Genomic DNA, 26619 nt, shown 5'->3' with positions numbered 1-26619 from the left:
CACTCAGTGTATGTGTGTGTTTTGGAATGGGGTATGTATGTGGGTTGGAGTAGGAGTGTGTGGCGTATTCTGCCATTGGCTGATTTCTGCTGCTCCGCCCTCGGCCGTAAGAAGACCGTGATGGTGAAGGTATTTCCTCTGTTTCCAGGACAACCAGGCCAGTTATGATGTCAACGGGAATGACATGGACCCCATGCCCCGTTACGATGCCAGCAACGAGAACAAGTAAGATACTGGGTCACAGCATCACTCTCCGCTGTGTGTATGTGCCCTCGCTTCGGTATCTGTATAGTTACGTAGTAGTGTGGTGTGTTTATGGTGTAAGTGAGAATGGTGTGTGTGTGGGGAGAACTCTCCTCTGCCTGGGAGCCCTGTGTCCTGCGCCAGTTTGGCTGTCAGTGTTTTTGGACATTCTAGCCAAAATGCCTTGGCAAACCCTCAGTGCTCTGTGGTAGATTGTTTTCTTAAAGAGACAGGAGGTTTACTAACCCACTGCTTTATAGATAGATCAGCGTCTGCACTGTGTCTCACCCTCTCTCTCTATCCCTCTCTGACTGGGGTTTGTTGAGAAATATGTCACAATAATGGGTACGTTCCAATGTCCATACTAGCATACCGCTTAGAATGCATACCGCTTATTGCTCTATTCTAGGTAGTATGCTGCTGGAGGGGATATTGGAACATAGCCATTAGTATACTACTGCTACCTAAAGCTTACACACTACACGCATTTCAGCCAGATTTGTATCTTTGCATTGTCCCAACTTGTCCAGGTGGAAGATTTCGAAGTCATTTGTGAGAGGTTCTATGAAAGCTCGCAACCAACTGCTGATTCACTCGAGACGTCCCTATCCAATACGTTTGCGAGTACACGAGTGTGGTGGTGGTGGTAGGAGTTCCAATTTGCTCTAGCTTTATGACATGGTACTGATTTGAGGAAAGAGGACTCACCACTTCTGATCCAGACCAACCAAAGAGACCAGAATGGATTGGTTACAGTCCCCTCTACCGTCCCTTTCTTTAAACCAGCAGTTTCACAGATGTTCAAAGTAAATTGACACTAACCTTGCATCTGCTGTGGGGTGTGTTACCTTTGTGTGTGTGTGTGTGTTTCCAGAGGAGAACAAGCTGTTCTTTATGCTTATTCCCTGTGTGAGGAACGTATCCGCTGGTGAATTTGAACATTTCCATGTGATAAAATCTCTGCCATAATGAACCAAGGAATGACCTCCAGGATTGATCCAGTCAGTGTGTTCTTCACATTGAACTGTATTCATCCTGCAGGCATGGAACAGAGATGGGGTAGATGCTGGGTTGCCATGACAGCGGTCAGTGGTGACTCTGGGCCGCTTGGTCCAGATGTTCTTGGCAGGAGGGCTGGTCGTGCCGAGCAAGAGAGTGTTTGCCTCTTCCTCCTCCTAAAACACACTCTTGTTTGTTTGCGCTGGTCACTGACCCTGGCAGATTGTCGCTACAGTCTGTGGCGGAATGTTACCCTTGTTTGTTGAGGGCTCGGGGACATGCAAAACATTGTCTCTTTCACATTGTGAAAATATCTGAGGGCTGTATGTAATCCAGTGCAGCTGCTGCTGCCTCTGACAGCAGGGTCATGTTCGTTACGCACCAAACCGAAGAAAACTGACTATAAGACATTTTCCACTGCATGCCCTTATGAACAAGACTCAGCCCCTGCTACTGGCCATGAGGAGCCCTGTTCCTCCAGGCCAGAGTTTGAACTAAGTCGAACTCCACTTAGTTCTCCTCCACTACTTTTTCGGCCATATGTCTTTGCTCAAACATGCAGGTTGTCAGATGTTATCCTGACTGTTTGTGCATTCTTCAGTATATCTGTTTAAATATTTGTGTGAGTTTTATAAATGTGCGCTTGTGGGAGTGTGTAAATGTGTATATCTGTTTATGTGTGCATAATGTGAAGTGTCCCTGCTCTCTCTTCAGGCATGGAACACGCTGTGCTGGGGAAGTTGCTGCATCTGCTAACAACTCCCATTGCACTGTGGGAATCGCCTACAACGCACGGATAGGTGGTGAGTGCATGTTTATGTGTGTTTCAAGGTTATTTGCCATATGTAATAGAAATCTTACTCACTAGTGGTGAGTGCCTGCAAGTGTGTGCGCGCGTTGGTTTTACTCTTTGCATCTGTGCTTGAGTGTGTGATGTAAACTGTGTGTGCTATATGTACTGTTTGCTCACTCTCTGTCTGTGTGTGTGTGTCAGGGGTGAGGATGCTGGACGGTGATGTGACGGACATGGTGGAGGCCAAGTCTCTGAGTCTGCAGCCGCAGCACATTGACATCTACAGCGCCAGCTGGGGTCCTGACGACGACGGCAAGACGGTGGACGGCCCCGCCTCCCTGGCCAGGCAGGCCTTCGAGAACGGCATCCGCATGGTGCGTCTCACACACACACAGTAGACATTAAGTATACACACTTATACCCACTATCATACACCAATTCACCCTCAAAAGAAGACTGGGGCAAAGAATACAAATTGACTTGGACAAACACACACGCCCACAGTAACCCGGGGGCCAGAGTGTTATCAATGCCTCAGGGGCACTTCTATACATTTGCATTAAAGAGCTTGGTCTGATTAGCATATCAATGTGGTGTATCCATATTCATGACTGTGTTGTGGAGGTGGCTCAAAGGAAGAGCCTAGCCCAGGGGTTAAGTGGAGGGGAGTTGAGTACACAAGGTCGCATGTGATGATTTCAGAGTGTCCTCCTTGCTGAGTCAGAAATGCTGCTGACATTTTGATTGTGGGGAAACTAAAACAATGGTTACTTTGGTGGTGGTGGGTTACGTACACTGAGAATTCTAAACATTAGGAACACCCCCCTTTGCCCTCAGAACAGTCTCAATTCGTTGGGCTCTACAAGGTGTCGAAAGCGTTCCACAGGGATGCTGGCCCATGTTGAGTCCAATGCTTCCCATAGTTGTCAAGTTGGCTGGATGTCCTTTGGGTGGTGGACCATTCTTGATACACACAGGGAAACTGTTGAGCGTGAAAAACGGTTAAGAGTGTTGGGCCGATAACTGAAAGGTCGCTGGTTTGAAACCCCGAGCTGACTATGTGAAAAATCTGTTGATGTGCCCTTGAGCAAGGCACTTAACCCTAATTGATCATGTAAGTCACTCTGGATAAGAGCATCTGCTAAATGACTAAAATTAAATGAAAATGTAATAAGAGATAATAGCATTCACCTGGTCAGTTTTATGTCATGGAAAGAGCAGGTGTTCTTAATGTTTTGTATACTCAGTGTACATATTTTTTGGCCATGGAAGCTACAGAGGTCTATTGGGCTATTATGACAGATGGTTAGAGGTGTGTGGGTGTGTGTGTGGCAGGACCGTGGCAGGTTGGCCTATGGAAAGGGGATGTGACCGGCTAGTGAGCGGGGAGAAAGTGTGACCGGTTGGGAGGGAGGAGAAAATGTATTAGTCCCCGTATGTTTGTGAGATATTACTGCCAGGTTAGGGAGAGGTGTGTGTTGCTGTTGTGATAGGTTAGGTTAGAGGGTGCAGGTCCCCCCACACCCACCCGCCCCCCCACGCTCTCTTAGGGTTCTTGAGCTAATTTCCTCGTAAACGTTTTTCGGTTGCCTTTGTCTGTCTCCCTCTTTCTTCAATAAGTCATCCTCTCCCTACCAGCTCTTTCCCTCTCTCTTTCAGTCTCTCTAACTCTCCCTCTGTATCTCTCCCCTCCTTTCTCGCTCAACTTCTCTCTTTCTCGCTCTCTCCCTCTTTTTTTCTCCCTCCATCCCTTCAAAGCTGGTTCCAGTTTTCCGTCAGCGTTTCGTCCTGTCTGATTCTCTCATCACTCAGAGGGGCTTCTATCTCTTATCACTGGCTGACAGGCCTTTTGAAGTGCTCCCCTCCACCTTTTATCCCCTCTGTGTGTGGATGTGTGTACATGAATGCTTGCGTGTGTGTGTGTTTGAGTGAGTGAGAGTGACAGTCAGAGCTCACAGAGCAGTAGGCTCCCTCAAGTATCTCTGCCAATCACACACCAAGAAATGTCCATATAAATAGAATAATGGCATTTTGGCATCATTGACTTTATTTGATTGGGGATGCCCACTTTAGTAATTGTATTTCTATGTAAATAACTATGTTTACTGAAGCTGTGTGGTAGGCCTGCTCCATTAAGTAATTTGTGCTAATGTAATTAATGTGCTCATTCCCCGTGCACCTGCTATTACCATTTCAGCATCAGGTGGTGGAAGAACGTTGTTCCCACGGGCAGGAAGTCCCGCCTCTGATCTAATTGACAATGATTTGATTTCCTGCCAGGGAAGAAAGGGGCGCGGCTCCATCTTTGTGTGGGCGTCAGGAAACGGCGGGCGGAGCCGGGACCACTGCTCCTGTGACGGCTACACCAACAGCATCTACACTATCTCCATCTCCAGCACCGCAGAGAGCGGACGCAAGCCCTGGTACCTGGAGGAGTGCTCGTCCACCCTAACCACCACCTACAGCAGCGGAGAGAACTACGACCGCAAGATAGTAAGTCTGTCTCCGAAAGAGAGAGAAAGTGTGTGTGTGTGTTCCACCATTCTTACCACAACATACAGCAGCAGAGGGAAGAGAGAACTACAACTGTCTAATAGTTGAGGGGGGTGTGTGTGTGTGTGTGTGTGTGTGTGTGTGTGTGTGTGAGAGCTCTTGTGGCCCACAGTCTGGAAGACCTTCAGTCCGTCCTTGTAACGGCTGTGAGGGTCTAAAGCAGGATGATGGGACTGTATCAACACCACCAAGACAGAGGTGGTCTGTCAATGGAGATCCAGCCCTCCACCCACCATGCCTGTCTTCACCATTGAGCACAAATCACTGGCAATAGTCCCGTCATTCAAATACCTGGGCAGCATCCTCTCGGAGGACTGCAGCATCGACCTCAATTCAAAACAGGATCAAGCAAGCATCAGCTGCCTTCGGGAAACTCAGACGCAGCGTCTTCCAAAACTGGGATCTCCACCTCCACACCGAAGTCGCCGTCTATCAAGCCGTCTGCATCACCACACTTCTTTACAGCTGTGAAGCCTGGGTCACTTACAGTCGCCACAACAAGCCGCTCGAGCGATTCCACATAAGATGCCTGCAGCGCATCCTGGGAATCACCTGCTGCGACCATGTACACCATACAGAAATACTTGCTAAGACCAACTGCAAGAGTATGGACGCCATGGTCACTCAGCACCAACTGCGCTGGCTTGGGCATGTCATTAGGATGTCTCTGGAGCGCTTGCTGTGGAAGATCCTGTATGGCCAGCTACACCTTAGCCGGCGGTCTGCAGGGGGGCAGATGAAGTGCTACAAGGACCAGCTGAAAACGTCGCTGAAGAAGTGCAACATCAAACCCACAGACCTGGAGGACGATGCTGCCGACCGTTCCACCTGGCGGCAGCTCTGCCAGAGCGGTGTACAGAGGTGGAGAAGAGCACAAAGAAACAGCAAAAACAGCTCAGGAGACATACAACCATGCCTGCCCCTGCCAACACAGACTGCACATGCCCCACCTGCAATACAGTTTGTGGATCTCGGATTGGACTCTACAGTCACCAAAGAATTCATCGTTAACTCAGAAGTGGAAGTCATCATCGGATACGTTGGACTACCATAACGTAACGCGTATGAGAGCGAGAGAGAGAGCACTAATGTGCTAATGCTGCTTTGTCATTTAGGCCGACTAGATGGCATACGTAACTGATTCCTGTGTGGGCAAAGCCAGACAAACAGGCTTTGGTTGTTTTTAAAGCCCATGACCTTTGAACCCAAGGCTGGGTGAATGAGGTCAATGTGTCGGGGTTGAGCTGTGTGTCCTGGCTGACCCCCTCCTACTCTCCACCCCTGGCCCAGGGTGCATTGGGGTAGACAGTCAGACAGAGTGACAGTTGTCCCAGCTTGTCTGGCAGTGTCTCGCCACAGTACCAATAGAGGTTCTGGTGACCAAGCAGGGAGAGGGAGAGGGAGAGAGCAGTCACTAAGAACCAGCCAGGCCAGCGCTGTGCTACAGACTCACACAGAGCAATGACCAGCACTCAACACACACACACGGTCATGCACACAATGTCCTACTCCAGGGCCCGTATTTGTAAAGCATATCAGAGTAGGAGGGCTGATCTAGGTTCAAGTCCCCCCTGTGCATATACACTACCGGTCAAAAGTTTTAGAACACCTACTCATTCAAGGGTTTTTCATTATTTTTAAAAACAATTTTCTACATTGTAGAATAATAGTGAAGACATCAAAACTATATGAAATAACACATATGGAATCATGTAGTAACCAAAAAAGTGTTAAAGAAATTAAAATATATTTTATATTTGAGATTATTCAAATAGCCACCCTTTGCCTTGATGACAGCTTTGCACACTCTTGGCATTCTCTCAACCAGCTTCACTTGGAATGCTTTTCCAACAGTCTTGAAGGAGTTCCCACATGCCATCTCAATTTGGTTAAGGTCGGGGTATTGTGGAGGCCAGGTCATCTGATGCAGCACTCCATCACTCTCCTTCTTGGTTAAATAGCCCTTACAAAAGCCCTTGGAGGTGTGTTGGGTCATTGTCCTGTTGAAAAAGAAATGATAGTCCCACTAAGCCCAAACCAGATGGGATGGCATATCGCTGCAGAATGCTGTGGTAGCCATGCTGGTTAAGTGTGCCTTGAATTCTAAATCAATCACAGACAGTGTCACTAGCAAAGCACCCCCACACCATACACATGCGGAGATCATCCGTTCACCCACACCGCGTCTAACAAAGACACGGCGGTTGGAACCAAAAATCTCCAATTTGGACTCCAGACCAAAGGACACATTTCCACTGTTCTAATGTCTCTTCTTCTTATTGGTGTCCTTTAGTAGTGGTTTCTTTGCAGCAATTCAACCATGAACCTAACCCGGACGACGCTGGGCCAATTGTGCGCCGCCCTATGGGACTCCCGGTCACTGTCTGTAATGACACAGCCTGGGATCGAACCCCAGGCTGTAGTGACGCCCTAACACTGCAATGCAGTGCCTTAGACCACTGCGCCACTCGGGAGGCACCTGCAAAAAAATAATATTTCCCTCCTTTCCACTCCCTTTGGTCCTCTTTGGCTGAGAAATGATTTCCTGGGTACCTTAGGGAACAGCAGGCTATTATGTGTGTGTGTGTGTGTCATCTCTAGCATGGCAGCGTATCAAAGCTGGAATGTGTGCAGTCTCAAGTGTGCCTCAATCTCCCCCTGATCCACAGGACTTAACCCTCCCTCCCCTCTCTGTCCATCCCTCCTGCTATAGATCACCACAGATCTGCGGCAGCGCTGCACAGATAGCCACACAGGGACCTCGGCGTCTGCTCCTATGGCAGCTGGGATCATCGCGCTGGCCCTGGAGGCTAAGTAAGCTCCTTAACCTTAACTCAGGGATTCACACGACTCCACCTGTGCACTGCAGTTAGTTCAGTTCACCCAGCTAGTCAGTCAATCAATCCCATTGCTCACATTGCTTATCAAAATTCTCTCTCTCTCCCGTCTCTTTGCCTTTTTTCACTTTCTTTCTGCTGCATTCCCCCCCCCCCCCCCCCCCCCCCCCCCCCACACACACACACACACCAACTTCTCCGTACACACACTCGTCAAGTGGAGCAGATTGGCGACAACTCTTTGAGCGCTGCTGATGGTTGCAGCGGTTATCTGGTATATGAAAGAGAACGGGCCGACTTTGATAAACATATATTCAAGAGGGGCTGGGGCTGGGAGCAGGCCTGCTCTGTCATTTGAAAGCCAGGTTATCTTCCTCCTCTGCCTCATATTACACCTGTATGTTTATACCATAATTACACTTCAGTCAGAACATGAGAGGAGACTCTCCAACATCAGCCGGGTTTGATGTCGGATCTGTGGGGACCGAACGAGCTGTTGGAACAGTTCCTGTGTGTGTGTGTGTGTGTGTGTGTGTGTGTGTGTGTGTGCGTGTGCGTTCCGGCAGCGTTCAAATGATTTTAGGATGCCTGTGCCATGGCCTAGTTAGTGTACCACGTTAATGATGATGAAACATTTATAGAATGTGAATTATGGATGGAGTGGTGGAGTTAAACTAACATTGGTCGGTTTTAATTGTCAATATATCAGAGTTTTCATGGATGGTTATTGGGGTTGGGACCCCCCTGCTTTTCCCTCCAGAAGACATAGCTTCTTAACCTGTGAGTGCCCGTCTGTTTCTGGTCTCTTGCCAACTCCATATGGAATTGATATGCCATGACTGGCGCCCAAGCTGACAGCTTCTGGTTTTCACTTGAATTAGTTTTTTGGAAAACGTAGTGAACAGAGTGAGTGTTGGACAGCGAGCAGGAGAACGGATGACTCCAGGGAGGTGAAACACTTAAACATACTCTCCCACTAGTGTTCAAGAGGTTGATGTTATTGGTTAGCCGTGAAGGTTTTCTCTTCCACGATAAACTCCTTAGGAGACAGTACACAGTGTCCGTTTTTATTTTAGGGTCTTTTCATACATATCTGTTTTACCGTTTAGAAATGAATGCACTTTGTGTCTAGTCCGGCCATTTGAAGAAGTCAGTATTTGGACAAATTCACTTACATTTACATTTTAGTCATTTAGCAGACGCTCTTATCCAGAGCGACTTACAGTTAGTGAGTGTATACATTTTCATACTGGCCCCCTGTGGGAAACGAACCCACAACCCTGGCGTTGCAAGCGCCATGCTCTACCAACTGAGCTACAGGGGACCACTAGGTGTATTAAGTAGTCGATAGTTTAGTATTTGGTCCCATATTCCTTGCACACATTGACTACATCAAGCTTGTGACGATACAAACTTGTTGGATGCATTTGCAGTTTGTTGTGGTTGTGCTTTGGATACCTGAATGGTGAATAATGGATTGCGCCATTTTGGAGTCACTTTTATTGTAAGGAAGAATAGATGTTTCTGAACACTGCTACATTCATGTGGATGCTACCATGATTATTTGTTAAATTAATTGTGAGTAATGAGTTAAAGGTTAGAGGTACAAAGATCATACCACCATGTTTTGTTGCCTCTGAACGGCATCTTACTCAACATTATTCATGATTCATTCATGATTTTTATTAATCATGGCATTATCAGGATTAATTTAGAAGTGTTCAGAAACATCTACTCAGGAGAGGGGGTGGGGGAATAGATGCATAAAGTGCTTTCATTTCTAAACGGTGAAACGGATATGTATGAAAATATCCTCAATACATTCTGTACTGTTGTTGCATCATATGAAACATTGATCTCAAATCCAAAATGCTGGAGTATAGAGCCACATTTTAAATGTTAGCTTTACTGTCAAAATACATATGGAGGGGAGTGTACAGTTGAAGTCGGAAGTTTACATACACCTTAGCCAAATACATTTAAACTCAGTTTTCCCACAATTCCTGACATTTAATCCTAGTAAAAATGCCATGTCTTAGGTCAGTTAGGATCACCACTTTATTTTAAGAATGTGAAATGTCAGAATAATAATAGAGAGAATTATTTATTTAAGCTTTTATTTCTTTGATCACATTCACAGTGGGTCAGAAGTTAACATACACTCAATTAGTATTTGGTAGCATTGCCTTTAAATTGTTTAACTGGGGTCAAATGTTTCGGGTAGCCTTCCACAAGCCTCCCACAATAAGTTGGGTGAATGTTGGCCCATTCCTCCTGACAGAGCTTGTGTAACTGAGTCAGGTTTGTAGGCCTCCTTGCTCGCACACGCTTTTTCAGTTCTGCCCACAAATGATCTATAGGATTGAGGTCAGTGCTTTGTGATGGCCACTCCAATACCTTGACTTTGTTGTCCTTAAGCCATTTTGCCACTTTGGAAGTATGCTTGGGGTCATTGTCCATTTGGAAGACCCATTTGCGACCAAGCTTTAACTTCCTGACTGATGCCTTGAGATGTTGCTTCAATATATCCACATCATTTTCCTTCCTCATGATGCCATATATTTTGTGAAGTGCACCAGTCCCTCCTGCAGCAAAGCACCCCCACAGCATGATGCTGCCACCCCCGTGCTTCACGGTTGGGATGATGTTCTTCGGCTTGCAAGCTACCCCCCTTTTCCTCCAAACATAACGATGGTCATTATGGCCAAACAGTTCTATTTTTGTTCCATCAGACCAGAGGACATTTCTCCAAAAATTACGATCTTTGTCCCCATGTGCAGTTGCAAACCGTAGTCTCGTTTTTCTATGGCGGTTTTGGAGCAGTGGCTGCTTCCTTGCTGAGCGGCCTTTCAGGTTATGTCGATATAGGACTTGTTTTACTGTGGATATAGATACTTTTGTACCTGTTTCCTCCAGCATCTTCACAAGGTCCTTTGCTGTTCTGAGATTGATTTGCACTTTTCGCACCAAAGTACGTTCATCTCTAGGAGACAGAACGCGTCTCCTTCCTGAGTGGTATGAAGGCTGCGTGGTCCCATGGTGTTTATACTTGCGTACTATTGTTGGTACAAATGAACATGGTACCTTCAGGCGCTTGGAAATTGCTCCCAAGGATGAACCAGATTTGTGGAGGTCTACCATTTTTGTCTGAGGTCTTGGCTGATTTCTTTAGATTTTCCCATGATGTCAAGCAAAGAGGCACTGAGTTTGAAGGTAGGCCTTGAAATACATCCACAGGTACACCTTCAATTGAATCAAATGATGATCAGAAGCTTCTAAAGCCATGACATCATTTTCTGGAATTTTCCAAGCTGTTTAAAGGCACAGTCAACTTAGTGTATGTAAACTTCTGACCCACTGGAATTGTGATACAGTGAATTATAAGTGAAATAATCTGTCTGTAAACAATTGTTGGAAAAATTACTTGTGTCATGCACAAAGTAGATGTCCTAACCAACTTGCCAAAACTATGGTGTGTTAACAAGAAATTTGTGGAGTAGTTGAAAAACAAGTTTTAATGACTCCAACATAAATGTATGTAAACTTCTGACTTCAACTGTATATACAGTGGGGTCTGAAATTATTGACACCTTATTGGTAGATTTTCATGTCACCCAACAAATGTAAAAACCTGGAGTTTGCTTAACAGCATTGGCACTTGGATTGGAACCGGTGCTTTGGTCAGATTACATGAAAATAGAGCTCTTTGGCCGTTCACACCAGTGGTGGGTTTGTTGTCAAAATGAGAATTCCTAAGCAGAAAAGAACCCCATACCTACTGTAAAGTAGGGTGGTGGATCTTTGATGTTATGGGGCTATTTTGCTTCCACTGGTCCTGGGGGCACATGTTAAGGTCAACGGCATCATGAACTTTACCCAGTACCAGGACATTTTAGCCAAAAACCTGGTTGCCTCTGCCAGGAAGCTGAAACTTGGCCGCAAGTGGATCTTCCAGCAAGACCATAACCCCAGGCACACATCAAAATCCACAAAGAAATGGTTAATTGGCCACAAAATCAACATTTTGCAATGGCCATCTCAGTCTCCGGACTTGAAACCCATTGAAAACCTGTGGTTTGAATTGATGAGGGCATGTCCATAAGCGCAGACGAAGGATATCAAGGATCTGGAAGGATTCTGTATGGAGGAATGGTCAAAGATCCCTCCCAATGTGTTCTCCAACTCATAAAATATTTTTGAAAAAGTTGAGGTATTGAAAGGTATTAAAAACAGAGGTGTCAATCATTTTGACCCCTACTTTTTTGAGATTTTTTTGTATTACTTGTTAAACAAAATGTATTTCTCTGAGCAATTATATTAGTATAATATAATTTCCCAAACATTTTAAACTTACAATATACCTATTTATTCGATACAGTCATTTTGCTCGTCTTTATCAATGGTGTCAATAATTTCAGACCCCACTGTATATCCTTGCGGAGTAGTACTTTTCTAGAAAAACCTGCTGCCTCGGAATTTTCCGAAATGCTGTGCTCAGAGGATGAGGGAGAGATGAGAGCGGGAGAAAATAATGAAGCATCTGGACGGCATATGAAGGGATTCCCAGGAAACTTGGTGACCTAGATATATTTTTTTTTTAAGCACCGTCTTTACATCAAAGGACACATGGCTGCCATCTTGTAATGGTTATCACGTGAGATTGGAGAGGGGAGGGAGGCGGATGGATGGGCATACTGTATCTGGTATACCTAACTCTCCCGCTCCCTTTCTGTTACACGCAAACACCCAAGCACCATATGTATAGTACACACAAACACACATACACACACAAACCGTGTTAAGTCTGTGGATATTGTTGGTCACCAGTGTGTCTCTGTGGTGTTTTGTGATTTCTCCTCCAGTCCTCTGTTGTCGTGGAGGGATGTTCAGCACATCATTGTCAAGACGTCTCGAGCTGGCCACCTCAACGCCCCTGACTGGAAGACCAACACCGCTGGATACAACGGTGCTTAACACTGCCCGCCTCCTCTCCTCCCTCTGCCACTCACCTCTTTTTCCCCTCTTTCTTTCATACCCCTCACTTACTCTTAGCCCAGTCACTCACCATAAACCATCCTACCGCCTGCCAACTACCTGTCAGGGATTTCATGCGGAGTACTTTGTTTCATAAGTGTGTGTGTTTGTGGAGTGTGAGTGTGTGTGAGACTGAGACTGAGACTGCAGTCCTAGTCCGTCTGGAGTTGTTCCAAGCGGCTGTTTCAAAGAGGATTGGGAAACCTAGTGAGAGAGAAAAGGGAGGAGGTGGGGAGTTCATCCAGAGGAAATGGAGAGCGGAGGTTTAAAGAAAGAGGGGGAGGGATGGGGAAACAATATTTGATTGGTTTTGTGGATTGGGTTAACTTACTGATGTTTTACTGTGATACTGCTTTGGTTGGATGGCTGTTTTGATTGGTTGTTCTAAGGCGGTGGTCACCAACCGGTCGATCATGAAGACATTCCTAATCACCAAACATTTCTGTCAAAATAACAATGATAAAGCCTTGCATTCCTATTTTTGTGTTTGTTTTGCGCTGTTGGTGGTAGGTGCACTTGATTCAGCAGCCCTAGCGCCAGGAAGGCAATGTGTTCCCATTTTTAACCATTTCATGTGTCTGAAGGTATAACTCTGCCTACCCGGCAGGCCCTGAGAGCAAATCAAGTGCACCTATAGGTCTACCGCTGGCCAATCCGAAACCTCATTGCTCCATAACTGTTTTTAATTGCTTAATGTTGCATAGGCTTACGTTTTTTAAAGTCGTGTAAAATATATATATATATAATCTGAGCAGTAGATCTTGGCTTGCATTTTGACTCAGAAAGTGATCTTGACTCAGACAAGGTTGGTGACCACTGTTCTAAGGCATGAATAACCATTGGCTCAGAAAGTATCCACCCCCTTGCACAATTCTTACTTAAAACATTTTTTGGTTACAAATTAGGTGAAAAAAAAAAAAAGTCCTCTGTGTCAATACTTAGTTAATCTTGCGTACTCTAGAATCCTGAATCAAGGCTATGATATTTGCTAGAAGTATTTATCCATTCCTCTGGGCAAAATTACTCAAGCTCTTTCATAAAGCAGTGGATACTTATCTCATGAAAACATTTCAGGTTGTTATACATTTTTTAAACTGTCTAGATTTTTTGGTGGGATAGGTTGTTTAGATCAGTGAATTAAAAAAACAATCTAGGCTGTAAGGCAACACCTTTGTGCTTATTGGGGTGGATTCTTACAGATATGAATATGGTTCTGTGAAATGTATTGAAGTGATGTGTGGTTTTGAACTATTTTGATTGGCTGTGTGGATTGACTGACGGTGGGCGTGTCTTGCAGTCAGCCACCTGTATGGCTTTGGCCTGATGGACGCGGAGGCTATGGTGAAGGAGGCGGAGCGATGGAAGCAGGTCCCCGCGCAGCATATCTGTGTGGAGAGTGCCGACCGCCAGATTAGGTACTACACAGTAACACCTCCCTAATGGACCTGTCCTTACCCAATCAACCAACCAATCAAATGTAATCTGTTCAGAGCTATTGAGAAATACATGAAAACACTATATTTAACAGCAACCAAGGGTCATGTTCATGTGTGTGTTTCTGTCCAAAAGTTCTTCATGCACCCACGTATGGGATTTCTGAAAGCTCCTGCACACAGAGGAGCCAGCCAAGTATTAGTTCTGGAGGGTCTAACGCATGCCTGCACAAACACACATACAAAATGCATGCATGCACACACACTAGGGGTGTGACGTTTAAACGAATTTGCGATCGTTAACGTTTAGAAAAAATCCCTAACTGAAAACGTTATTGTTTTACAATTAAAATCACAGTGCACTTATCACAAAACGACCACTAACAGGTCCGATCATCATCATAAAGACAAAAAATATATATATTGCAACAACGCTGTAAGTAGGAGGCGATATGCATCTTTCAAATTATTTGACATAGATATTGAGCGCTCCACACCTCATCGTCATTAACAGTTGGAAAAATGGCAGAGTGGGACAGGGAAGCAACAGCAGCAAAGTCCTGTATGGCAATACTTTGTGAAGTTAAATGAGAAAGTGATGAAATGCAAACTTTGTGAGGTGGAATTGAGCTACAGTGGCAGTACAGGTGCAATGCTGAAAGGGAGGCACCGTGAGACCCAACCCGTTGCTGGCAGCAGTGTGATAAGGGACAGCGTGAGAAAATCACAGCGCTGATTGCAGTTGATATGCAGCCATTGTCAATGGTAGAGGATGTCGGCTTCAATAACCTAATGGCATATCTAGAACCAGACTACAAGATGCCACGTCGAAAAACCGTGACGGCCCTGATGGAGAAATTGTACAATGATTGATTGCTCTGCAAGTACAAAGCGCGAGCTCTCCAACACCATATGTGATGTAAACAACAGGTTGTTGGACATCTATGAACACACTGTCATACATCACTGCAACGAGCCATCACATTGATGAGGAGTGGGACATGTATGTTTTTTTTTTTTAACAATAAAAAATGGCTGTTTTAATTTTTTATTTTTTTTGTCACATCCCTAACATGCACACAAAACACACACACAATCATCCAAGGGTTGGAACCGGTTCAGGGAAAATAACACTATTATTTGAGGAACAGAACCCAAACTAAAAACTAAAGTGATCCATACTGTTCCAGAACAGAACCGTTATTTTAAAAGCATGGCAACCGGTTAATAACGTTATTTTACATTCCGGGCATTTTCCAGTCCCACAAAAATCCCAACAAAGCGCCTATGCTAAGCCCTCACTCAGAAATGTATTCCAGCTTCTGCCTGCCAGCTGGAAATATTTGCCGGTGGGTGTGTGTGTAGGCTACCTGCCCCTCCCCTTTGAAGCATAGGTTGCAAGCGTAATTCAGAAATTAGGGAGAGGTATTTAATTAGAGAAGAATGGATTTACTTTTTCAATGCTAGTATAGTTATCACATCGGATTTATTAACTATAAAAAGGTAAGACGTGTTTTTAATTCTAGGTCTGCTCTGCACAATCAAGCTTGTTAGCTAGCTAACCTTTGCTCTGGTCCAACTTTAAACCAACTGAGAATGACATTCAAAGTACCTTTATAGAAGCCGCTCCTCCATAGGTATAATTCTGTGGGCCTAATTCAGATAATGCATGTCATAAGATGCCCAGCACTTCAAGGCAAGCTTCCTCCAGCCTCTCTCCTCACACTCAAAATGTCAGTTGCTTCTCGCGCCTTACACTGACTGGCAGCACAGTGTGTGTGTGTGTCTTAAATTATGATTAAACCATACTGTTATGGCAAAATACAATTTTCTCTTAACAACTTTACTATACAGATTAAATCGCTTACCCGCTCCACAGCAAGCTGCTCTATCCACACTGATTGGTGAAGTCATTTAATGTCGAGCTAAATGTAAGAAATATATATATTTCAGAGGTTTAAAAAGGAACAGAAAGGAAAGATATAAACTGTACTTTTTCTTGGTTTGAACCGGTTCAGAACTTTATTTTGCTGGTTGGAACAGCGGAACGGAACAAAAAAAAGTGTGTTTCTGTTCAGAACTAAATTATTTGAAAATTATTTTGGTTCCAACCCCTGCAATCACAGGCCCTTTCAATTTGATCCGCTTTTTTTTTCTCTCCCTGTGCAGCTGGATGTTTATTCGGGCTCCTGTTGAACACATTAAAGAGCCAATCACAGTTTAGTTTACTGGCTTTGAATGGAACCAATCAGCCTCATGCTAGTTCCCCAGTCAAGCTCCCTATCTATCAGCCCCATGCTGGCCAGACCATAGGAATCTTATGGGAAGCCCATCTCGGCGTGCGTGTGTTTGTGAGAGTGTGTGTAGTATGTGAATTGAGGACCGCCGGCTGTGGCCCCTCAGGTTTTTGGGGCAGAACGGAGGGTGCTTTTGGCAGTGCAGTTTGTTTTTGATCTGGAGCTGTTCTCCTGTCGTCATCTTCCAGTCACAGGTCTCTACACTGAGACACCACTGGCCTCTCCATTGCATTTGGTAATGTCTGGGCCTTCTCATCCTTGGAGCGTTGGAGAAGAAAACATGTAGGATCTGTAGACCGCCAGGGAAGTTGTAATCTGGGTTTGTCTCCTCCCAGCCCCCCGCCCAAGCCACTAGCGTACCATACACCCCCACAGCCCTCGCAATTGCAGTTTTATAGCATGAGATTAGCTATAAAATTATTATTTCAATTTTTTTGCCCCATGGCAATATGTTTAGAATTGCAGGAAATTAGCTTTAAAACAGCAACATTTTCTCTCGGCCTCATGGCAAAATGTGTAGAATAGCAAGAGATTAGCTATAAAACGGCAAATGTTTGTCTTTGCCCCATGGCAAAATGTGTTGAATTGTAGAAAGTTACCTTGCTCAGAAACTGCAGTACGCCACTGCCCCAAGCACACTTAAATGCAGATCTACACCCCAACACATTTACTCACACACACGCACACTAGCGTGGATTCTGGTGTAGTGTTTAGGATCCAAGACTGCGTGTCACCCGTCCCCGCTGCCATCCTCTGGCTTGGCCATCCAAACTCTGCTGTGTGCTCTCTGTTCTTTAATGGCCCATATGCTGCGGGCCCGGCTGTGAATTCATTTCTATTCAAATCAGACCAATTGAATTAAATTAAGTAATATTAACTAGACTAGAGCCTCTTGAAATTAAATATTTGAACATTGATTGAATAATGGGGTTTAAACGTTATTGTGTGCTCTCAATAACCCAGTGTTGAGATGAATCAATAATCCATGATAGCTGGGTAGCACCTGGCTCGTCTACTCTGTGGGTTCCACTTCCTATCTTGTCAGATTTAGATTCTGATTGGGTGACTGCTCTGACACTGACATCTGATTGGTTGCTTCCCTCTGCCTGCAGGACGATCCGCCCAGAGCACGTGGTGCGCTCCGTGTACAAGGCCACCAGCTGCATTGACAACTTCAACCACCATGTCATCTACCTGGAGCACGTAGTCGTACGCATCACCATCACGCACCCACGCCGTGGCGACCTGTCTATCAATCTCACGTCCCCCTCGGGAACTAAGTCCCAGCTGCTCGCCAACAGGTGAATCTCCCCTTCAGTTCTACTCCGCTCCCTCTCACACTCTACACACCAGTGTTTCTTCCTGGCAATAAGACAACTGATTAGACTAATCATTAAGCCGTTGATTAGTTGAACCAGGTGTGTTGGTACTGGACCGGAATAAGAAAAGCCTGCCCACCCCTGTGGCTTCCCAGGACCAGGAATGAAGAAACATTCTACTTCTGTATCTTTCCAGTGTGTGATCTGAATGTGGTCGAACCGTGTGGTTTTTCCTTTGTAGGAAATAGAAATGTGGTCTCTGTGTGCTTTCCTCTAGGTTGTTCGACCACTCCATGGAGGGCTTTAAGAACTGGGAGTTCATGACCACCCACTGCTGGGGGGAGAAGGCGGCCGGGGACTGGATCCTGGAGATCCATGATTCCCCCTCGCAGCTCCGCAGCCAGAAAGTCCCAGGTACAGTAGACTAGAGAAGCCACCCTGTTTAAAGGAGTGACCGTACCAGTGGAAAATATGCTTTAAAAAGTGAACTATCCCCTTAAAGTGGCAATCTACAGTTTTTTGGACTTGTGATATGTACCCATTGATTTGTGAAGAATATAACATAAATGCCTCATGAGCTTAGTTCGACTGTAGTACCCCATCAGAACCCAAAATATACGCTTGTTTTACTCCGATGTTTGTAAACAAAGTACATGTAAACAAACACTATATAGCCTCAAAACATGGTTAAAACTATCAGTTTGATGTCATGGATGGTCAGGCCTTGCATCCATAGCTCTGTCTTTGAATTTGAGAGTGGTTACATTTCTCCAGCCCCATCCTTCAGCTTTTTACCGGAACAGGGGCGGGGAGCCCGCTTTATTGTTTCAATTTAGGATTGCCCCTTTAAGGATACTCACCGATAACCACATTTATATTGCTTAGCAGTATACCAATGATGTGTATTTTTCTTTCTCTCTCTCTTTGTCTGTCTGTGTGTGTGTCTGCTGTGCTGGGCGACACAACCCCCAGGCAAGCTGAAGGAGTGGTCCCTGGTGCTTTATGGCACCTCTGTGCACCCGTACTCCTCCCTGCGCAGTGACAAGCCTCGCTCGGCCGAGCCCCCTGCAGACGAGGAGTACAACGGTGAGTGGGGAATAGGATGGGAGGGAGGGAGGGAGGGAGGGACTGTAAGGAAAAAGAGGTGGAGGACAGAATACAGGAATCCTGTTACAAGGGAGACATAGTAGGAAAGGGGGGTGCAAATGGAGGAGAGACTAAGGGGGAGGAAAAAAGGATCAGGGCCAGGCACTTATACCAAATAAACCTTTGATTCTCTCTACCTCTCTGTTCTCTCTACCGCTCTGTCTGTTCTCTCTCTGTTTGCTACCTCTTTATTATTAATCTCTCGCACTACCTTGACATTACCTCTCTTTCTGTTCTCTCCCTCTCTGTTTTCTCCCTATCTCTCTGTGCTCTCCCTTTCTCTCTGTTCTCTCCTTCACTTGCTACCCCTTTCTGTGCTCTCCCTCTTCTCTGTTCTCTTCCTCCCTCTCTCTGTTCTTTGTCCCTGTTTCTGTTCTCTCTCGCTCTCTCTCGCTGTTCTCTCTCTCTCTCTTTACCTCTGTGGGTTCCCTCTCTCGTGCAGGGTTATAATGATAAAATATTAATAATAATTTAGGGCGTGCTTATACACTGAGTTTACAAAACATTAGGAACACCTGCTCTTTCCATGAATTAGAATGACCAGGCGAATCCAGGCGAAAGCTATGATCCCTTATTGATGTAATTTGTTAAATCCACTTCAATCAGTGTAGATGAAGGGGAGGAGACAGGTTAAAGAAGGATTTTTAAGCCTTGAGACAATTGACACATGGATTGTGTATGTGTGCCATTCAGAGGGTGAATGGGCAAGACAAAATATTTAAGTGCCTTTGAACGGGGTATGGTAGTAGGTGCCAGGCGCACCGGTTTGTATCAAGAACTACAATGCTGCTGGGTTTTTCACGCTCATCAGTTTCTCGTGTGTATCAAGAATGGTCCCCACCCAAAGGACATCCAGCCAACTTGACACAACTGTGGGAAGCATTGGCCGGCATCCCAGTGGAACGCTTTCGACACCTATTGAGTCCATGCCCCAACGAATTGAGGCAGTTCTGAGGGCAAAAGGGGCGGGGGGGTGCAACTCAATATTAAATGTTTTGTACACACATGCGTATGTGAAATGGAAATGTGTTTTTTTGCATGTCCCAACTCCCCATGAGACACCGTCGGAGAGTAGGGTCACGGCCAGGGTCCACTATTATCAACGGCGACTCTGGAGCAATTAGGGTTAAGTGCCTCTCTTAAGGATACATCGACAGAATTTTCAGCTTGGGGATTAGAATTAGCAACCATTCGGTTACTGACCCAACACTCTAACCTCTAGGCTACCTGCCGCCCAATGTGAGCATATTTGAGGTTACAGTGAGGTAGCTGATAGTCCATTAGCCAGTTTGATAAGCCACAGCACACAGCCATGACAGCAGAACATAAACAGCCCCAACGTTTATACGCTCGGTAGACATAACATTCTCCTGCCTTCAGCACAACAAGGAACACCTTACACACTCACTCACTCACTCACTCACTCACTCACTGACTGGTTGGAATGCCAGTCACCTCCCTTTAGTCACACCCAGTTTTGTCTCATTCATAAAGTCTCCACCTACCCCCCCCCCCCCACCTCCCCCGTAACATGAGGAACTACAGTACCCATAATGCTCTGTATAACATATCCTCTTCACCAGGGCTCTGTGACAGTGAGTGCAACGAGAACGGCTGTGAAGGCCCTGGACCTCACCAGTGCATCAACTGCCTCCATTACTTCCTCAAGTTCAAGAACAACACCAGGTTAGCATGTCAGTGTTCTGGCTGCCTCCTGCAGGTCAACAGCTGGGTCATGTTCATTAGGCACCAAACTGAAGAAAACAGACTGAAACAGGGAGGGACTTCCGGTCTTGTCTTTTTGTTTTTGCCCCTCTCTGAATTCACCAACATCGGATAGCATGTTCATGATTTAGGCAATAGTCATTGGTCTGACTGCAGTGTTAGGAATGTTGCACCTCCCTTCTCTCACTCATTTGCACTGATTGAAGTAGGTGATTACCCAATCATTTAAACACGGTGAGAACTGTTGTGACAAGGGTCGTGTTCAGTAGGGCACACCATAAACGCAAAACTAATATCTACAGTGGGGGAAAAAAGTATTTAGTCAGCCACCAATTGTGCAAGTTCTCCCACTTAAAAAGATGAGAGAGGCCTGTAATTTTCATCATAGGTACACGTCAACTATGACAGACAAATTGAGAAAAGAAAATCCAGAAAATCACATTGTAGGATTTTTTATGAATTTATTTGCAAATTATGGTGGAAAATAAGTATTTGGTCAATAACAAAAGTTTCTCAATACTTTGTTATATACCCTTTGTTGGCAATGACACAGGTCAAACATTTTCTGTAAGTCTTCACAAGGTTTTCACACACTGTTGCTGGTATTTTGGCCCATTCCTCCATGCAGATCTCCTCTAGAGCAGTGATGTTTTGGGGCTGTCGCTGGGCAACACGGACTTTCAACTCCCTCCAAAGATTTTCTGTGGGGTTGAGATCTGGAGACTGGCTAGGCCACTCCAGGACCTTGAAATGCTTCTTATGAAGCCACTCCTTCGTTGCCCGGGCGGTGTGTTTGGGATCATTGTCATGCTGAAAGACCCAGCCACGTTTCATCTTCAATGCCCTTGCTGATGGAAGGAGGTTTTCACTCAAAATCTCACGATACATGGCCCCATTCATTCTTTCCTTTACACGGATCAGTCGTCCTGGTCCCTTTGCAGAAAAACAGCCCCAAAGCATAATGTTTCCACCCCCATGCTTCACAGTAGGTATGGTGTTCTTTGGATGCAACTCAGCATTCTTTGTCCTCCAAACACGACGAGTTGAGTTTTTACCAAAAAGTTATATTTTGGTTTCATCTGACCATATGACATTCTCCCAATCCTCTTCTGGATCATCCAAATGCACTCTAGCAAACTTCAGACGGGCCTGGACATGTACTGGCTTAAGCAGGGGGACACGTCTGGCACTGCAGGATTTGAGTCCCTGGCGGCGTAGTGTGTTACTGATGGTAGGCTTTGTTACTTTGGTCCCAGCTCTCTGCAGGTCATTCACTAGGTCCCCCCGTGTGGTTCTGGGATTTTTGCTCACCGTTCTTGTGATCATTTTGACCCCACGGGGTGAGATCTTGCGTGGAGCCCCAGATCGAGGGAGATTATCAGTGGTCTTGTATGTCTTCCATTTCCTAATAATTGCTCCCACAGTTGATTTCTTCAAACCAAGCTGCTTACCTATTGCAGATTCAGTCTTCCCAGCCTGGTGCAGGTCTACAATTTTGTTTCTGGTGTCCTTTGACAGCTCTTTGGTCTTGGCCATAGTGGAGTTTGGAGTGTGACTGTTTGAGGTTGTGGACAGGTGTCTTTTATACTGATAACAAGTTCAAACAGGTGCCATTAATACAGGTAACGAGTGGAGGACAGAGGAGCCTCCTAAAGAAGAAGTTACAGGTCTGTGAGAGCCAGAAATCTTGCTTGTTTGTAGGTGACCAAATACTTATTTTCCACCATAATTTGCAAATAAATTCATTAAAAATCCTACAATGTGATTTTCTGGATTTTCTTTTCTCAATTTGTCTGTCATAGTTGACGTGTACCTATGATGAAAATTACAGGCCTCTCTCATCTTTTTAAGTGGGAGAACTTGCACAATTGGTGGCTGACTAAATACTTTTTTCCCCCACTGTATGTGAGAAGGGGGCGGTTGAGTGGTGTGATCGTGTGAGTTGGGGATTGAAGTCCACTGTAATTGCCTTTGTCTTTGCGAGCAGCCGAACACAGTACGCAGTACACTAATAAACAAGAAGCCTGCAGGTGCTCTGTCTTGTTCTGTAAAACCTCATCATTAGCCCTCCTAAGAATACAATGTTTTCCCACTGCTTCCAACCCCGGAGTGTTTGCTTGATGTAGCTGGAGTGGAGTTTGGGGAGGGTGAAATGAAAGGGGGGGGGGGGGGGTCATTTAATGCTCATAATTATATCCCTATGTTTCTCTTTGATGACCCCGCCAAACTGGTGTGGGTGGGGTTGGTGGGGGAGGGTGATCTGACGTGGGAGAGAAGTTTTGGAGCACACGGTTTCACCTTTGTAAAAAAACAGCGTGAGAACGAAAGGGCAAAGGAGGTTTATGGAGTTATCTAACAGATGTGCTTTAAAAGAATGGACCTGTTCACCGTACAGAAACACACACTCCCACGCGCACACACACACACACACACACTCGCACGCTCAAATGCAGCCATATAAGCCGATACGCACACAAACATATGATGTGTATAACTTCAGGCCATGAACTTTGTCTACTCCCCCAGGGGGAGAGGGGTTGTTATTCTGCAATCGTGTGGATTTAGATTTATCACCTTGTTCAAACAGTCAGTGGTCAAGAGTACAAAAATCCAGCCTCGCACTCAGTTTCTTTCCTCTAGCCTGTTCCCGTAAGCCAATAACAGCAATGATAATGAGGCATATTTCTCCCTTACTGTCCTCCTCTCCATCCCTGTCCTCCCTCGCTCTCCTCCCTCTCTCTCCTCTCCCTCTCTCCTCTCCTCCCCCTCTCTCCTCTCCTCCCCCTCTCTCCTCTCCTCCCTCTCTCCTCTCCTCCATCTCTCCGCTGCAGGACGTGCGTGTCGGAGTGCCCCTCCGGCTTTTTCCGCGATGACAGGAAGCGCTGTAAGAAGTGTTCGTCTCTGTGTGAGACTTGTGTTGGTAGCCGCAGCGACCAGTGCTCCACCTGCAGGCCGGGCTTCCACCTTAACGAGGCCTCCAACACCTGCGTGGGCAGCTGTGTGGACGGCTTCTATCTGGACCACGGCAAGTCCACGTCTCCACACACACACCCATACACACACAAGGATTATTCTAATATGGGCCTCGAAGTCTGAAGTACTTCCAGTTTTTTATTTTCTCCCTGGTAGGCAGTTGATTGATTGATTGATTGATTGATTGATTGATTGATTGAACCAGTCCCAGAGAAGAAAAGGATGAAAACCTTGAGGCCCAGATTTGAACCCACCCCCCCTCCACCATACTCAAACTCAGCCTCTTCTCCCTCACTCAGCTCTGACCCCCACACCAGTCCTCCTAACACTCCCAATGCCTCTTTGGTCCCTATGTGACTGGACGTCGTCTTCTCTCGTGTTACAGATTCCAACATGTGCAGGAGATGCAATGAAAACTGCAAGAAGTGCATCACATCTAATATCTGCACAGAATGCAAACCAGGGATGAGGTACGCCAAGCCAAGCCAAACCCACTTCCCAACATCGCCTCCCTCACAAACTACTGGTTTCTAGTAGTAGTCGAATCACCAAACGGTCCAGGGATCCATTTTGACGTGTCTCGTGGAGTTTTTGGTGGCTTTTGATCATCTTGATTACCGTTCCAAAGCGTTTCAGTTAGATCAAGGACAAAACACTTTGAAGCATCTCAAAATGTTGTGGTCTTGAACCCAGCCTGACTCGGGTTGCTTCTGCTAGTGTTCAGTGCTGTCTGAGACAGAGGTGGTAACAAGTGTGCAGTAATACTTCAGAATGCCCGCAAGACCACAGACAGTCACTCCTATTCACCATTCACAGGAAAGAGGGAGGACAAAAACCCAAATCCTTTCTGGGAAACGGAACTAATATAACTCAGTCCAGCTGTTTTTCAGCTCAGTGCACCACAGAAACCTGTCCTCACAGCAACTTCTCAGAATCGGGTTTAGAACCTCCTGTTCTTGAACAGACTTTTCTGAACAAACCTCTCCCCGGGGACCCCCAGACATTCCAATCATTTGAACTATTCCACAGCTAGCACACCTGATTCAACTTCTCAACTAATCATCAAGCCCTTGAAAAGGCGAATCAGGTGAGCTAGTTCAGGGCTACAAAAATGTTTTCAAATGTCTGGGGTCCCAGAGGAGCGGTTTGAAAACCACTGGACTATGTATAGTGTATGATTTTATTTCTGATGTATGAGACTAATGCAGAAAAAAGAGACCTGTTGCTAGAGAGGTGTGTTGTGTACTAATGTGTGACTGTGTAATTTAGTGTATTGCTCTCTCCAGTCTTCAGGGGAATAAATGTCAGATGACCTGTGACCCCGGGACCTACTATAATGGCCACAGGAGGACCTGCGTGCCGTGCCACCAAGTGTGTGCCACCTGTGCAGGTAACGCTCCCTTCACAAAGTAAAGATGGGGCCTACTACTCAGTTGCCCAAAGTAAAAATCGATATTTTGCCTAAAGTGAAGTCTGTGCACTGCTCACCGTCTCCCCCTGTCTGCAGGCACTGGTATGGAGGCATGTATCAAGTGTTCAGAGAGCTACTTAATGGAGGAGTGGCGCTGTGTGTCCGCCTGCAGCGTGGGATACTACATGGCCGAGCAGACTTTGGACAATGGCGACGTCAACAAGTCCTGCAGGAAGTGAGTCGGATTGACGCACACAAATTCCACACCTTCCACTTCCTCCTCTCTTTGACACCTCCTCCCTACAAACCTGGCATGTTTATCCTGGCATGTTTAACTGCCTCAAACCAGACCCTAATCTTCCAAACGGTTTCAACATCTGTCCAATATCTATGGTCCCTTAAACCTGCCGTTTCCTCCTTTAATCCTCTACCTCTACTCACTTTCTGGTCTGGAGGATATCTGCCCTTCAGCCCTCCTATTTGATGTACCTAAATCATAAACTTTGTAAAAGGGACCAACAGGCTTTGTGGAAAGTGTGCCCTCTATCGCCCAAACCTTAGTTCTACCCGTCCTCCCCCCACCCCCAGGTGTGACCACAGCTGCTACTCCTGCACAGGGCCCGGCGAGACCAACTGCAGCACCTGTGTGAACGGCTACAACCTGGAGGCAGGAGTGTGTGTGCTCAGCACCATCTGCAAAGATGGTGAGTACTAGAAACCCCTCATGTATATTATAGACTCTTTATTTCAGAAGCTTGTTCTAGCAGTGGCTGCTCACCACAGGTCGCAGCTTTCTTAGGCTTTCTTAGCTCTCCCCTCTTTCTCGCTCTCCTAGTTTACTTCCTATCTGCCCCTCACCCTCATCCGTCACATTCTTTCCTTATCACTCTTTTCCATATTCTCTCCTACCTTTTATCTCTTGCGCATTTTGTCGCGATCTTTGCTCATGTATTCACTCCTACTTCATCTATCCCAATCTCCCTTTACATCTTGTCTAAATTGTTTAAAATGAAGCAACTTCTGTTTCTGCAAAACCTTCCCCATATCTCACACACTAGATGAAAGGTTGGTGTTGTGGCCTCATACTGTAACCCAGTATAGAGAGTGTCCATGTTCTATTTTTGGCATTCCAGTGACACAGCTAACCTTTTCAGCCCTAACCTACAGGGCCCATTTGTCTGTGAGATATGATGGTGTTTGTGAGTCGTGACCATAGAGTTGGAAAGAAAGCCCACCCCTATCTTTGCCATTATTGCTTCTGTGAATTTGTGGGCAACGGCATTAAGGGCAATTCATTTCCTTGCCTTCTGCTTTTATGAGTTTATTTGTGGTTCGTAAAACAAACTCTACTTATTGTACTGGAGTGTGTGTAGCTAATAAAATAGGATTTGTGGCATCTCTATGGTCAATAACTTTCTTAAGATCTGATTATATTCAAAGTGTCATCCCCAGTCTGTACATGACCTACCGAGACTAAGAGAAAGTGTTTTATTGACTAACTGGTAATGAATCACTTCAGCTTGTAGCCAACTCAAGACTCTCTTGGTTTTTGAGTACACTGCAAGTTTAAATGTCCATTCTTTCAAATTGAGGTTACAACAGACTGGCGACCCACTTTTTGTGTGCAAAGTCATCTCTGATGAAAAGTTACTTTATGTTTTTACTTTTGAAATTGTCCCTCTTTGAAATTGATTGAAATGTTTTCTATTTTTCCCAAAATGTCTGTTTTACTTTACGACATGGATCCAATCATTCCTGCTGGACTACAATCTTTCCCCTCCGATGAACATCACATCTCTGATGGATCAAAATCTTTGTCACCTGACTCCTCTCCTGACCAATCATGTGGCTCTGCC

At 45.6% G+C, this 26619-nt stretch overlaps 1 protein-coding gene across 3 annotated transcripts in view; it reads left to right on the top strand.

Moving 5' to 3' along the window:
• Nucleotides 1-26619, top strand: part of LOC311144794 (proprotein convertase subtilisin/kexin type 5-like) — a 74229-nt gene that overhangs the window by 29837 nt on the left and 17773 nt on the right. For all 3 annotated transcript variants that reach the window (XM_084180926.1, XM_084180928.1, XM_084180927.1), the window contains exons 5-20: nt 149-225; nt 1957-2045; nt 2237-2409; nt 4316-4528; nt 7302-7402; nt 12288-12391; nt 13757-13874; nt 17302-17490; nt 17786-17922; nt 18481-18594; nt 20238-20340; nt 23211-23404; nt 23738-23822; nt 24639-24742; nt 24860-24998; nt 25352-25467. In XM_084180926.1, coding sequence (XP_084037052.1) covers nt 149-225; nt 1957-2045; nt 2237-2409; nt 4316-4528; nt 7302-7402; nt 12288-12391; nt 13757-13874; nt 17302-17490; nt 17786-17922; nt 18481-18594; nt 20238-20340; nt 23211-23404; nt 23738-23822; nt 24639-24742; nt 24860-24998; nt 25352-25467 — 2056 coding nt within the window. The remainder of the gene's footprint in view (nt 1-148; nt 226-1956; nt 2046-2236; nt 2410-4315; nt 4529-7301; nt 7403-12287; nt 12392-13756; nt 13875-17301; nt 17491-17785; nt 17923-18480; nt 18595-20237; nt 20341-23210; nt 23405-23737; nt 23823-24638; nt 24743-24859; nt 24999-25351; nt 25468-26619) is intronic.

Source organism: Coregonus lavaretus, assembly GCF_964263955.1.
Source record: "Coregonus lavaretus genome assembly, chromosome: 17".
In the NCBI taxonomy this organism is placed as follows: Eukaryota; Metazoa; Chordata; class Actinopteri; order Salmoniformes; family Salmonidae; genus Coregonus; species Coregonus lavaretus.
The sequence above is the reverse complement of the archived record's forward strand: the minus strand, read 5'-3'. Positions and strand labels throughout refer to the sequence as shown.